General features: G+C 43.4%; 1 protein-coding gene across 3 annotated transcripts in view; it reads right to left on the reverse strand.

Annotated features, from left to right (window-relative positions):
• CAMK2B (calcium/calmodulin dependent protein kinase II beta) overlaps positions 1–15,715 on the reverse strand; it is a 126,787-nt gene that overhangs the window by 35,333 nt on the left and 75,739 nt on the right. For all 3 annotated transcript variants that reach the window (XM_044279170.1, XM_044279169.1, XM_044279171.1), the window contains 5 exons: positions 14,415–14,509; positions 14,136–14,258; positions 13,924–14,007; positions 13,796–13,838; positions 5,692–5,732 (listed from right to left, as the gene is read on the reverse strand). In XM_044279170.1, coding sequence (XP_044135105.1) covers positions 5,692–5,732; positions 13,796–13,838; positions 13,924–14,007; positions 14,136–14,258; positions 14,415–14,509 — 386 coding nt within the window. The remainder of the gene's footprint in view (positions 1–5,691; positions 5,733–13,795; positions 13,839–13,923; positions 14,008–14,135; positions 14,259–14,414; positions 14,510–15,715) is intronic.

The following is a 15,715-nucleotide window of genomic DNA, read 5'->3' on the forward strand; positions in this document are numbered from 1 at the left end:
TTGCTACGGCTTGCTCTTCAATAAAACCTTCTTATTTTCCACTTATCTCTTGTTGTACGTCTGGTTCATGGTTCCATGACACTGCCTCTGATTGACAGTTTTTTTCTATATGAATTTACAGCAGGTGGGCGGGGAGAGCCAGGATCTCATGAATATGGAGACTCATCGGCATGCGCTAGAGCTGTTCAATACAAAATTTTGGCAAACAGCTGAGTCAATTAAGGAAAGTGACCCAGCATTTTGCTATGGAGATCTGTCACTAGTTTATGTTGGCCTTAGTTAGGAGACCATAAAACTGGTGACAGATTTCGTAAGGTTAAAGGGGTTATCCAACCCCTATAATGACCCCCCAATGCCCGGACCTCTCGTATACAATATACTTACCTGCTCCCTAGCCCCCGCGTTGCTCCGGATCCCTGCACGGCCGCAGCTGCAAATCCCGGGAGACACTAGGGAGGCTCCCCCCGTCGCCAGATGTTTTGATTCGAGCGACGGGGAGATGCAGCAGCGGGCGTGCAGGGATCCAGAGCGACACGTATAATGTATATGAGAGGCTCTGGCATTGGGGGGTCATTATAAGGGTTGGATTACCCCTTTAACCTTAGATGATGCAATGTGTTGACGGAATTAACAAGAAAAAAATTCATTCAAAATTGCATTAAATATAGATAAAGAAATCACACAAAAAAAACTTTTTTTTACAAAGAATGAAAAATAAAAAGTATATGTGGTCCGAGGTCAAGAACGAAAAAAACAACCTGTGCAAACATGAAAAAGAGGGGGAAGAGGATTTTTAGCCATGCCAAAAATTGCTTGCTATCAAAGAATATACAGTCTAAACTCCCTTGATGTCACAGGGAAAAAAGAGATTTATCGCAGAATTAGTATTGATAAAACACTTCTACTCCTCTTCTCCCTCTTTTTGCCTGCTTGCACAATGTGTTTTTTGGCCTTCCTCACCTTGGACCATGCATAATCTTTTTTTTTTTTTCATTATTAGTAAAAAAAAAAATGTAAAAAAAAAGTAAATTTTGATTTTTTTTATTTATTTATACTTAAAGAGCTTATGTCACTGGATTTATAGCAGTAAAACATGCTGACCGGAGACATGTCAGCTGGCCAGCCTCTGTGTTTGTCACATGTTCATATGAAATTTGAATATATGCAAATGAGCCTCTAGGAGAAACGGGGGCGTTGCTGTTACTCCTAGAGACGCAGCTCTTTCTGCACCTGCTGCGCCCTCTGCACTTTGATCGACAAGGGAAGGTAGTGAAAATGTTTTTTACTGTCTGGTTCTGATTATCAAAGTTCAGACGGTGCAGCGAATGCAGAAAGTGCTGCGTCTCTAGGAGTAACAGCAACGCCCCTGTTACTCCTAGAGGCTCTTTTGCATATATTAAAACTTCATTTTTCTCCAAAGTGAGGATGGGACCAACACAGATAGCTTCTGCTGACCAGTGAACATGTCCCAGGTCAGCTTGTTATAAATCTGAGATTTTTCTATACTTGTGTGCTAATGGGTTCATTATAGCGCCGGGGCATAATTGTCAATTTGCTTATTTATTTATAATAATTATTGAAAGTGTCAGTTGCCGACCGCCCATAGACTATAAATGTCCTGGGCCGTCATGATTTATCTCTGAACATACATGACAGCAGGGCTCCTCATAGAGAAGGCAGTAAAACATGAAAAAACAAACAAAAACTATATAAATTTTGTATAATCATAATCGTATCAATCCACAGAATAAAGTTATATCATATATACCATATGGGGAACCCTATAAAAATAAAAATAAAACACTGACAGAATTGCAATTTTTGCTCACCTCCCAAAAAATTTGATAAAATGGTACCAACAAAAACTTTGGCATGTCCCGCAAAAAATGAGCCCTAAATCCAGATGCTGCTCCTTCCATTCTGATCTCTGCCGTGTCCAGAAGTTTACGCCCACATATGGGATGTTGCTATATTCAGGAAAAAGTGCATTTTGGGGTGCATTTTCTCCTGTTCCCATTGTGAACATGTAAAATCTGGAGCTTTTATTGTCTCATTGGTCTCATTTTAACCAGGATGTACACCTTTTTTTTTTTTATGTAGGGGCAGATTCTGGTCCCTCATCAGGTTTCTATTGTATACTGTATTTTAATTCTTTGTGGTGACTTAATAAAGTTTGTTATATTTTTTTTGAAGATGTGGGATTTGTTCTTAAAGTCCTTTTGAGGGAGATATACTATTCTACTATACCAGGGATGCACAACCTGTGGCCCTCCAGCTGTTGCAAAACTACAACTCCCAACATGCTCAGACAGCAGGGCATAGTGAGAGTTGTAGATTTACAACAGCTGGAGGACTGCGGGTTGGGCATCCCTGTACTATACTATACTATTAATCTAGTACTCCAGTTTATTTAGTGTGCCACCTTTCTTGATATTGTACATACTTTGGAAATAGGAAACCATCTTCAGCAATGTTACTCAACACGTAGAACAGTTTGTAAAGGAGGGATGTCCATGCACATGGTGAATATGATGGAGACTTTCTCCATTATATGGATTACACCAGAATTTAAGGACCCTGGTTAAGGGCTAATGCACACGGCTATTGATCAGCCGTTCCGTGCATTGGGGACTGCACGGGATTACTTTTTGTGGTGCGGAGGCACGGACAGGGTTCCATGCCTCCGTTCCACACTGGCCTTCCGGATTGCGGACCCATTCAAGTGAATAGGTCCACATGGGTAATGCGGCGTGCACACAGCCGGTGCCCGTGTATTAAGTACCCGCTGTTTGCATGAGCCCTAACACTTAAAATTCCTTGTTTAAAAGCAATAAAGTTACATGATAATGTTTTGTCTGCCTACAGTCACCACTAGATGGCGCTCACTGCATTGGCACTGCTTAAAGTAGCACTCCAGCTATTTTTTCTGAAAATGTAATGCTAACTCACCAGCAATAGTCTATCAGCGTAATTTGTTTAATTTTAGCTTAGTTGCATTCATACATTTTGAGCCTTTTTATTATGGGCACCTTGGTCATGCTATCCCCTGCCTCCCCTGTGTCGCTGATTTCCTGAGAACTACAGGGTTATATCATACCTCTCCACTCACTACCACCCTCCTTATTCCACTAAATGTTCCTCCATTTATAGAGTGCTATTGAAGATTTAATTTTGCCCTATCTAAGAGAACAGGATGCAGTGCTAGAGAAGTTTTATGATAAGCTGTTATAAAACTTCACTGATGTAAACTGTCTGTCTACACTATCTGTGAGTGCCGTTTGTAGAATCTCCAGTGTATTCTATGAGATGCAGCTTCACACTGCTATTTCCTCCCTGACAGGGAGAGACCATTTTCACTTAGGGGTGCACTCACTTTTGTTGCCAGTGGTTTAGACATTAATGGCTGTGTGTTGAGTTATTTTGAGGGCACACCAAATGTACACTGTTATACAAGCCGTACACTGACTACTTTACATTGTATCACAGTGTCAGATCTTCATTGTTGTCCCATGAAAAGATATATATATATTTATAATATATTTACAAAAATGCGAGGCGTGTACTCTCTTTTGTGAGATACTGTAACTACCTTATAAATAAATTTCTAAATAACAGAATTTTGTTGGGATTCTAAATATTATTATTACATGAATTTTTGTTTAGTTGCTTTCTCAATTCAATAATTATTTTATTTTTTTGTGCATTATTTACTTCCTAAAAACTGTTGTGAATGCTTCACAACAGAGGGTTACTTTACTGTTACATAAGCTGAGTGCAGGGCTTTAGAAGGACAATGAGTCGGGCGAGCGTGAGATGATTCTGGTGTCGAGTTGAGGTCAATTGGGAACAAGATTTGTCTCCGCTAGCTTGTTGAGAGCGGTAAGTTGATCGGTCCTCCCAGATATTTTGAAATTTGATGTGTGTTCTGGACTCCCATGCAGAAAGCTCCTCCATATGATAAATATGGTTTACTTTGTGTAACCACTGAGATATGGAAGGTGAGGTCTGCTGATTCCAATATTGAGGTATCAACGACTTCGCTGCAGCGGTCAGAAAGTGGAAGACCCTTCGTTTAGCGTGGGGAATGTCATTCAGCCTAATGTTTAGCAGTACAGAAATTGGCAATGGGATTTTGTCTAGTGTTCGCCCGATAACCGTCCCTTACCCCTACTCCCCCCCCCTTTTATCCATTTCACTCCAAATCGTTTGATGTACCTGTAATTAATATGATATTATGAGCTGTTTGGATGTTACCTCTGTTCTATGTACTCTAAGATTATATTGTATCACAGTTATACTTGTTTTATTTTGGAAAGTTTAATAATAAGAGAATTGAAAAGAAGGACAATAAGTCAGTAGTCCTCCCCATCTAACTTCACCCATACAGACATAAGACAGACCACCGGTGCACCATGGACTTCTAATAGGGTCTGTCAGGTCCTGCTGTGGTTTTCGTCATTTTGATGAGCGGAATAGTGCTGTTTGTACCACTTTTCATTCCGTCAGAGCCCTAAATCAGAGACCATCCCACCAAAATCCTTGGGTTTGGCGGTAATTTATTTATTGATTGTATCTTATCTGAGGCAATAAAATAGTCTTGTCATTCTATCTTGTTTCCTTTTTTGCCTATTAAGTTTTAACATTACATTTTAGATTTTTGGACCAATCTGTGTAACTTAATTGGCAACTGTGTCAGGAATCGTGAAAGCCCAATTCTTTCCTTATTTAAAATCCAAAAGATATATCACTTTCTGATGACTGTGACCCTTAGGCTTGTTTTTAACATTTGCGGTAGGCAGATCTGGCAGGCTGTTCTGGCTGGGAACAACCTGCCAGATCTGTTGAATACCAGGCTCTACACGGCGCTGCCAAGATACCATCCAGCCCTATTCACTATAATGGAGACCAGCAGAGATCCGGCCGCAACCCGGCAAATATGCAGAGGAGCGGCTGGATAAATACCGCACCACGCAGCACTTTTCATCATGCCGCTTCTCGACATATTTGCCGGGAAGCAGCTGAATCTCCACCAGTCCCCATTCTAGTGAATGGGGCTGGACGGTATCTCAACAGCGCACGGTAGCGCCTGGTATTCCTGTATCCAGCAGGCTGTTCCCGACCGGAACAGCCTGCTGGATCTGTTTTTAAGCAGATGTGAAAGGGGTTTTCCTGGTGTGTTCTCAGGAAAGGTCATCAGTATCTGATCATGGGGGTTTGACTGCTATGGGGCCCAGTCTTAGTTGGGATCATCTCCTCTTGTACTGGGGGGGGGGGGGGGGGCTTGGTCAGGACTCTACCCTCTAAAGGAACAACTTTTAGGAAATTAGGCAGAATGGCCCAAGGGTCATTGAAAGGGTTTTAGGCAGAAACCCTTCTGTCCTGTGTGGGGGGCCTGGTTTGATCCTTGCTATGGGGCGCTGACTTCTTTATGTACGCCACTGCTGATCGATGAGCATGCCGGGTGTCGGACCCTAACAATCAGATATTGAGGACCTATCTTGAGGATAGGCCCTCAATATTAAACAACAGAAAAGCCGCTTTAAAGCAGCTGTATCATGAAGAAGACACCGAGATTTCATAGACAGAATGGAGAGAGGGGCCCCAAATGAAGAATGCCAGATGGTTCAGAGGTTTGGAATCTAGAGAACAGATATCAAATTCATTGCAGTCTATTATATTTGTATGGTTTACCTTGCCAACATCCGTCTTCTTGTTCAGCAAAGTCTTAGCTGCTGCAAGGGGTCCAAGAGAGACATAAAGAGGGGGGTCAGCAACAGTAATACATTATACAACCCAATATACACAGCCAGATAATAAGAGCTTTACCAGCCAGTACGCTATATCATCTCTTTGCTATATACTTTGAAGCGCACAAATTCCAAAATTTTTCACTAACTGTATGTATTATAGGTAACAACTGAGATTGTTTAAATTTAACAGAAAATGAAAGTTCAAATGAATACTTATAGAAGGGTTCTCCGGGATTATATACAGTTCACACGTCCTAGTGTATAGTTTTTAGGGACTGCATCAGCTAGCTGGGCAGGAATACAGTAGGATTGCAGTAGGTTTTTGAGGTTCCGGATGTAATAGAATCTATATCCTTCTTATGAGGCGGTGACACAATGACAAGTGGGAGAGAAAGATTTAGGGGCACATTTATTATGACTGGCGTTTTAGACTCCGGTCTTAATAAGCCCCTGCGCTGGGGGTGGATCGCCAAAGTTATGTAGAGGCGGCGGCCTCTACGTATAGACGGCGTATCCACCGGCCACTCGAAATTTAAAACGGCTTCCTTGCTATCTTACATTTAGACTAGGGATGAGTGAATCGACTTCGGATGAAACATCCGAAGTCAATTCTCATAAAACTTTGTTCCAATACTGTACGGAGCAGGAGCTCCATACAGTATTAGAATGTATTGGCTCCGATGAGCCGAAGTTATTGCTTCGCAAAGTCTCGCGAGACTTCGTGTAATAACTTCATAAATTAATTGGAACTTGGAACCGAACCCGAGTTCGGGAATAGTTTTTTTACAGCACAAATTAATTTATGAAGTTATTACCCGAAGTCTCGCGAGACTTTGCGAAGCAATAACTTTGGCTTATCAGAGCCAATACATTCTAATACTGCTCCTGCTCCGTACAGTATTGGAACAAAGTTTTATGCAAATTGACTTTGGATGTTTCATCCGAAGTCGATTCGCTCATTCCTAATTTAGACCATTTTCTACTCCTAAAACAGGCGTAGAAAATGGTAAATAAGACATGTCCGCTGCGTCACATCCACTTTTATAGACCTGGCAAGAGGGGGAAAGAGGTAGTGGATTCTGCCGCAACATGGTGTGCGACAGAATCTGCGCCAGATATACGCGTGTTCGTAAATTACCCCCTTAGTGTCTTCATGGGGGCTTGATCGTGTGCCTGTTTTTTTCGGTTGATATTTTTATCTCACAGTAGTAATTAGAAGGGAGTCCACTGTGTTCACCTCAACAGCTTTAGCGGTAGAGCAGCTAGAAGTGCCCTGCTTTTGGTTAATGCCCCTTACTGAGGACGCTCTAGAATTAGCTTCTTTCAGGCACAACATGGAACTAGCAGAATACACATTTCCGCGGTGTCACATTGGTGCAGGCTTCTAATACTGTACATTGTAAAATGAAAACCAAAGGACTAAAACTTACCTTGCAAGAAATAGAAAAGGAACGGAAGAATACACAGGAAAAAGACCAAGGCACGGATGAGAGAGAACGTAAGAGAGAGAGAGGAGGGCAAAGTAGGACGCCAGAAATAGGACAGCGACACAAAGGGGAGAAAGAAAGAGAAAAGAGAAATTGTGAAACAGTCAGAAAAAGACAGAGCAGGAGGAAAATACACACAGATGTAATATACACAGGGTGGGCACGTTTTCATTGGCAATTTGGTGCATATTTTCGGGCATCAGCAGGCTGGCAAGACAGGACATCCGACACATGCCTTGGCCACTGAGACGCCATCCAAACCACAACGCTTACATTTACTGCCTCTTAGTTAAATGCATGTAACCTGTCTAAAACTCTAAACTCCTGATACAGCAAGGTATGTGGCCCCAGACATAGTACACATGTATGTACACAAAAAGTGCATGCAGATGCCATATCTGCACTGTACACATATCTACATATACAGTGGAGGAAATAATTATTTGACCCCCTCACTGATTTTGTAAGTTTGTCCAATGACAAAGAAATAAAAAGTCTCAGAACAGTATCATTTCAATGGTAGGTTTATTGTAACAGTGGCAGATAGCACATCAAAAGGAAAATCGAAAAAATAACTTTAAATAAAAGATAGCAACTGATTTGCATTTCATTGAGTGAAATAAGTATTTGAACCCTCTAACAAAAAAAGACTTAATACTTGGTGGAAAAACCCTTGTTTGCAAGCACAGAGGTCAAACGTTTCTTGTAATTGATGACCAAGTTTGCGCACATTTTAGGAGGAATGTTGGTCCACTCCTCTTTGCAGATCATCTCTAAATCCCTAAGGTTTCGAGGCTGTCTCTGTGCAACTCTGAGCTTGAGCTCCCTCCATAGGTTTTCGATTGGATTAAGGTCCGGAGACTGACTAGGCCACTCCATGACCTTAATGTGCTTCTTCTTGAGCCACTCCTTTGTTGCCTTTGCTGTATGTTTTGGGTCATTGTCGTGCTGGAACACCCATCCACGACCCATTTTCAGTTTCCTGGCAGAGGGAAGGAGGTTGTCGCTCAGGATTTCACGATACATGGCTCCGTCCATTTTCCCGTTTATGCGAATAAGTTGTCCTGTGCCCTTAGCAGAAAAACACCCCCAAAGCAAAATGTTTCCACCCCCATGCTTGACGGTGGGGACGGTGTTTTGGGGGTCATAGGCAGCATTTTTCTTCCTCCAAACACAGCGAGTTGAGTTAATGCCAAAGAGCTCTATTTTGGTCTCATCAGACCACAGCACCTTCTCCCAGTCACTCTCTGAATCATTCAGGTGTTCATTGGCAAACTTCAGACGGGCCTGCACATGTGCCTTCCTGAGCAGGGGGACCTTGCGAGCTCTGCAGGATTTTAATCCATTGCGGTGTAATGTGTTTCCAATGGTTTTCTTGGTGACTGTGGTCCCTGCTAATTTGAGGTCATTAACTAACTCCTCCCGTGTAGTTCTAGGATGCTTTTTCACCTTTCTCAGAACCATTGACACCCCACGAGGTGAGATCTTGCGTGGAGCCCCAGAGCGAGGTCGATTGATGGTCATTTTGTGCTCCTTCCATTTTCAAACAATCGCACCAACAGTTGTCACCTTCTCTCCCAGCTTCTTGCTAATGGTTTTGTAGCCCATTCCAGCCTTGTGCAGGTCTACAATTTTGTCTCTGACATCCTTGGACAGCTCTTTGGTCTTTCCCATGTTGGAGAGTTTGGAGTCTGCTTGATTGATTGATTCTGTGGACAGGTGTCTTTTATACAGGTGACTAGTTAAGACAGGTGTCCTTAATGAGGGTGACTAATTGAGTAGAAGTGTCTAACCACTCTGTGGGAGCCAGAACTCTTAATGGTTGGTAGGGGTTCAAATACTTATTTCACTCAATGAAATGCAAATCAGTTGCTATCTTTTATTTAAAGTTATTTTTTTCGATTTTCCTTTTGATGTGCTATCTGCCACTGTTACAATAAACCTACCATTGAAATGATACTGTTCTGAGACTTTTCATTTCTTTGTCATTGGACAAACTTACAAAATCAGTGAGGGGTCAAATAATTATTTCCGCCACTGTATAAGCCTTTTAGTAGAAATAGGAACCAGGCCCTGCAAGAAAAGCAAACAGGAAAATAGTATCTTCACAATTGTATGGAGAAGTATTGCATAGTACAAGCGTATACGATGGACTATTATACAACAGATGTGTAACTATGGTCAGTGATGGCCAGTTCGCAGTGTTCGCCAGCGAACACATGCGGGCTGCCATCTTGACTCACAAGTCCGGCGATGCACAGGTAAGCCCTTACCTGTGCCTGTGCAGCAAGCCAGTCTGAAACAAATGCGGTCACCGGGGGCAGGCAGTTCCGAGAACAGCCCGATGAAGGCCCCCGGCGGCTGTTCTCGGAACTGCCTGCCCCCGGTGACCGCATTTGTTTCAGACCGGCTCGCGGCACAGGTAAGGGCTTACCTGTGCATCGACGGACTTGTGAGTCAAGATGGCAGCCCGCATGTTTTTGCTGGCGAACACTGCGAACTAGCCATTACTGACTATGGTGCTTCCGTGTAGAAGGTACCCTAGACTGTCTCATCATAGACTAGCCTCTTCATATGGGACCTCCCATGGCGCTCAGGTAGTCACCATTGATCCGGCTCTTGAGAATTTAGATACCAGGAACAGCTCGACATGTACCCTGCACCTCCTGTAATAAGAGCACAGCCAAATCCAGCTCCTCGCTCTTGAGGGGTCATGAGGAAAGGACCTCATATATGATGTCCAGAATACAGCATATGGACATCCCAGTATCCCTTTCCCCCATGTCATATTCTCAAGAGTCCAAGAAGCTGAGATACAAGGAGTTGTTTGCTGTTCTCACACAGCCATACCTTGTGCCAAGATTGTAACTGAAAATTCCAGGACATTTTAGAGAGGGCCTGTCTGCTCTCCTGACATAAGTACATAATTCTACTTCAAATAAGAGTAACAATTCTAGAGCATCTTTTCTATGTTGTGTTGTTCCTCCTTTGTTACCCATCCTGGAAATTTATGAGTAAATTGACAAGTGGGCATTACCCCTGCGTTCTTACACAATTGGTGTTGACAGTAGAACCGTGTACGGACAAAAAAAATGCTAACACCCAGTGGTCCATTTATTCAATAATTTGGCGTAGATATCCATGTAGGTGCATGGACTGCAAGATGGTGCAAGATGGTGCTCCTAATCTTTGATGAGACATATGCTTCGTTATAAATTTGGAGCAGCATCCGGCAGTGCACCAGGTTATCATAGCCCGGATGGTCCTTATTGTTATAAATTAGGAGAAGCATCTCCCTCTGTATGTTTTTGTTAAGTACTCCTTAGAGCAAAGTCCCAAAGGGAGAGGGGCTGAACTTAAAAAGCAGGAACTCCTTAGGGCAGAGTCCCAAAGGGAGAGGGTCTGAACTGGAAGAGCAGGAACTCCTTAGGGCAGAGTCCCAAAGGGAGAGGGGCTGAACTGGAAGAGCAGGAACTCCTTAGGGCAGAGTCCCAAAGGGAGAGGGGCTGAACCGTGACATAGAGAAAAGCAGGGACTCCTTACAGTGTCCCAGTTGAGCCCATGGACCCCCCCCCCCCCATAGCAACCATGTGGTCTGCCTCCATTGATGGTACACCACTGCCAGTTTTAGATCCAACTAGGCCACACCAGAATTGTTGTCGAACAGTTATAGATACCCTTCTGATAATCTGCTGCTAAGTGAACTCTGCAGGAGTAAATCAGTGGTGACTACCTCCCCGATTCCTTGTCGGACAGGTAAAGGCACAGCTAACAGACCTCTGCAGGATGAGGATTCTGCAAACAGCTCCTCATATCTCAGCATATCGCTTAAAGGAAATAGAGTACTCGGGTGCAACATCGGTCAACCCTGAATTCCCAGCTTCTGAGTGTAGGTGTAGGTAATCTATAAAATTCCTACATGATAGAGAAAACCTCAAGGGTAAAGGACAAACAACTCGTATAACATGAGCTGAATGTTATCATATTTTTTGCTGTACGCTGATTTCCTTTTACTGCTTCTTTCTATGGCGAATACAATTCCATATAGTGGAATACTGGAGTATAGATTATACACTGCTTTGCGTGCACAGTGACACTCCTATACAACATATACACACATGCATAATACATTATACACAAGGCTATTAAAGAACACTGAGCTTGTTATATCATGAGTGCCATGTACACAGCCAGATCATGGCTGAAAGGACCTTCTCAGCACATGCCATGCACATGACATGCCCAAGCATACAGCATGCACCAAGGTACATGTGCCTACACACAACATGCAGCATCTCCAGGGGGACACCCAGATAGGAGCCCATATATACTGCCTACATAACCTGAACATGGCACAGACAGACACTGGGACGTACTGTAGGGGAACTCAAGGCCTGCTATACTTGGCACCTAGTGTTCTGCCATTCAGTCTCTAAAGATTTACAAACTGAACCTTGAATTCCAGACACGGAGAAACGGATTTGTTAATTTTTTGCACAGCACCCTAACCCAAGCTCACTAAATGCATTAATTGGTCCCTAAAGGGGCATCCTTCATCTACGCTCTTTGTAGAGACCCACGCAAGCAGGCAGCTAGGAAAAAGCAGCCACATGCAGTCACTTCTCAGGGGGAAGGAACGGGCAAGTGTGGAAGGGAAGGGCATGTTCCGTAGGACACTACTACCTTGTTCCACCAACCCCAGGGCTGTACTAGTGGCGGCGGTGGTGATTGTGGCAGGAGCTGTGGTCTGTCTGCCCACTGTGAGGATGACAGAGATCAGAGAAAAAGAGGACGGGGCAGGTATGTGGAGAATAGGGAGAAGAATAGTGAGAGGTGACGGGAGGGAAGGGGGTTGTGGTGAACAAACAAAAAGGAAAAATCAGACATCACAAGAAGAAATGAGAAAGGAAAGATGGTAGAGGAAGGAGTCCGTGAGATGTGAGCACCGACATCCAAGAGAAGAGGAAGAGTGAACAAAGCACAAAGGAGAGGAGGGGTATGTGGAGTTGGGGGATAATGAGGAGAGGGAGGAAGAGGAGAGATGAAGTAAGTAGAATAAGGCAGAAACAAAAAAAGCATAGCAGAGAGATCAGCACATTATCTCCAGTGTAGGGTAACATTAAGTGATGGAGTAGTGGTAACCCACCTGGCAGGCTTATCAATAGATAGTACTGGTAGTATCAGAACAGCACTGGTTATATCTGGGGCTCTGCAGTGTATAGCACTGGTTATATCTGGGGCTCTGCAGTGTATAGCACTGGTTATATCAGAGTGGGCTCTGCAGTGTATAGTACTGGTTATATCAGAGCGGACTCTGTAGTGTATAGCACTGGTTATATCAGAATGAGCTCTTCAGTGTATAGCACTGGTTATATCTGGGGCTCTGCAGTGTATAGCACTGGTTATATAAGAATAGGCTCTGCATTGTATAGCACTGGTTATATCTGGGGCTCTGCAGTGTATAGCACTGGTTATATCAGAGTGGGCTCTGCAGTGTATAGCACTGGTTATATCAGAGTGGGCTCTGCAGTGTATAGCACTGGTTATATCAGAATGAGCTCTGCAGTGTATAGCACTGGTTATATCTGGGGCTCTGCAGTGTATAGCACTCGTTATATCTGGGGCTCTGCAGTGTATAGCACTGGTTATATAAGAATAGGCTCTGCAGTGTATAGCACTGGTTATATCAGAGTGGACGTTGCAGTGTATAGCACTGGTTATATCAGAGTGGGCTCTGCAGTGTATAGCACTGGTTATATCAGAATGGGCTCTGCAGTGTACAGCACTGGTTATATCAGAATGGGCTCTGCAGTGTATAGCACTGGTTATATCAGAATGGGCTCTGCAGTGTATAGCACTGGTTATATCAGAATGGGCTCTGCAGTGTATAGCACTGGTTATATCAGAATAGGCTCTGCAGTGTATAGCACTGGTTATATCAGAATGGGCTCTGCAGTGTATAGCACTGGTTATATCAGAATAGGCTCTGCAGTGTATAGCACTAGTTATATCAGAGTGGGATCTGCAGTGTATAGCACTAGTTATATCAGAGTGGGCTCTGCAGTGTATAGCACTAGTTATATCAGAATGGGCTCTGCAGTGTATAGCACTGGTTATATCAGAATGGGCTCTGCAGTGTTTAGCACTGGTTATATCAGAATGGGCTCTGCAGTGTATAGCACTGGTTATATCAGAATGGGCTCTGCAGTGTATAGCACTGGTTATATCAGAATAGGCTCTTCAGGGTTTAGCACTGGTTATATCAGAATGGGCTCTGCAGTGTATAGCACTGGTTATATCAGAATGGGCTCTGCAGGGTTTAGCACTGGTTATATCAGAATGGGCTCTGCAGTGTACAACAGTATTTTTCAGATATATTGATATACGGTATTTTAAACAGGTTATTGAGTCCAAATGTAGTGGCATTGGGGTGTTATCTGCAGAGCATAGTACTGGGTATACTATAGTAGGATATTCTGTAACGGGGAGGATTACATTAGCATCTGCTCCATGTTATTCTATAGCACAAATGCATGTTTTAGGTGAGCAATCACTTACCAGAAAAGTTCCTTGTTGCCAGCATAGTAGTTAGGATGGCCCCCTATGGAGATTACATAATGTGAATTAATGGAATGTCTTTGAAGACGAGGGAACATACAGACACGTCTGACAGAGGTCATGCTCACCTTCAGCTTCCGGCGAGCATTGAATTTCTTGAGGCACTCCACGGTCTCCTGCCTGTGCATCATTGAGGCCACGGTTGAGCGTTGCTATGTAGAAAGAAATTGAGCAAAAGTCACGAGACTAGACGTGATCTGAGGTTATTAGCATATAATACATTTAATACCCATACATACAGCCCAGGTCATATCTGAAAGCAAAAACTGGCATTACTTACACAGACCCATGGGTGCTTGAGAGCTTCGTGTGCGGTTATACGCTTGGCAGGGTTAATGGTCAACATCTGGTTAATGAGATTCTTAGCCTCTGGTGTCACCGTGTCCCACTCTGGAGAAGGGAACTAGAGGGGGAGATGTGTAAAGCCTAACTTCATTACACTGAGCACACATCTTCTCATCATCTATGTTTACTTCTCTTCTTTCAGCCCTTTAGAGTATTGTGCAAGGTACGTGAGGCAGGGTTTGACCAAATATAAAAAAAAATATGTTAAACTTACATCATAAGCCCCAGCTTTAATTTGCTGGTAGAGTTTGTGCTGATCTTCATCCCAAAATGGAGGATATCCAACCAAAAGAATATACAGAATGACACCTGGAGAGAGAAGGACACAGACATAATAGTGTTACATGTCCTTCCATGTGAAGGACCGTAATGTTCCCAAAGTAACTCCATCCAACCCGAGGGCTCAAAAGATGGAAGTAATCACCGATTCTGCCAAATACAAAGTGTACAAGTGGATATACTACTAGATAGATAGATAGACATATGGAATATAATAGATGATACATAGAGAATAGCTCTATTAATAGATAATAGATAGATACCGGTAAATCCTCTTTACATGACCTGATGGAGCAGATGACAATTGCCTGCCCTTCAGTGGTGGAGACCGCTGCATTTACATGCAGCGATCTCCTCCACGGTACGGGGAAGAGCATTCGCTAATGCAATCACTCTTCCCATACAGAATAAATGTTTGCCGGCAGCAGAGACTGTTTAGATCATGGATGTCAAACTCATGGCCCTCCAGATGTTGCAAAACTACAACTCCCATCATTCCCTGATAGCTGTAGTATGCCCGGGCATGATGGGAGTTGTAGTTTTGCAACAGCTGGTGGGCCACGAGTTTGACATCCCCGGTTTAGATGGTATGATCTGCTGCCAGCAAACAATTTAGGTGACTGCACCAACTATCCAATTACCTGATAAACGAGCGTTTCTCTCATTCATCAAGTAATCTTCAGCACCTTTACACCAGCAGATAATTGCTAAAGAGTGTTCCTACAGACGCTGATTAGCGATGATCTACCCTAGTATTGGGCAGTGTAAAGGGGCCTACAGATAGATAGATGGATAGATAGAAACAGCAGCACAATGACACACAATGTAATTGCTGGCTGCAATCCCTCCAAGACCATTGGAGTCTAGAAATTCAACTTGAAAAATGAGCCAGCACTCCAGTGTTGTTAGATAGGTGACGGACCCGCTTTATTATTATATTATATTTAGTTCACCAGCAGGTGGCAGTGTATCTGGCAGAGGTTTACCAGGAGGTGGCAGTGTATCTGGCAGAGAGTAGCTTTCAATAGAGTGGAACAAACCATTCAATTCACCCCTCCTTTAGGGCAGAACAAGTGAGGGGTTGCAGGAAGCTGTGGGGAGTTGAGAGTTGGAATGAGAGAGTGATGCAGCATGGTGTGTCCCTTCACTGCTGCAGGAGCTTTGGGAAAGTAGCTTAGAGAGCAGCCCATTCCTGATATATAATAGAACTTAGTACCTCTGAGAGGGAAAACGGTG

The sequence above is a fragment of the Bufo gargarizans genome, chromosome 2 (genome assembly GCF_014858855.1).
Source record: "Bufo gargarizans isolate SCDJY-AF-19 chromosome 2, ASM1485885v1, whole genome shotgun sequence".
Classification (NCBI taxonomy): Eukaryota; Metazoa; Chordata; class Amphibia; order Anura; family Bufonidae; genus Bufo; species Bufo gargarizans.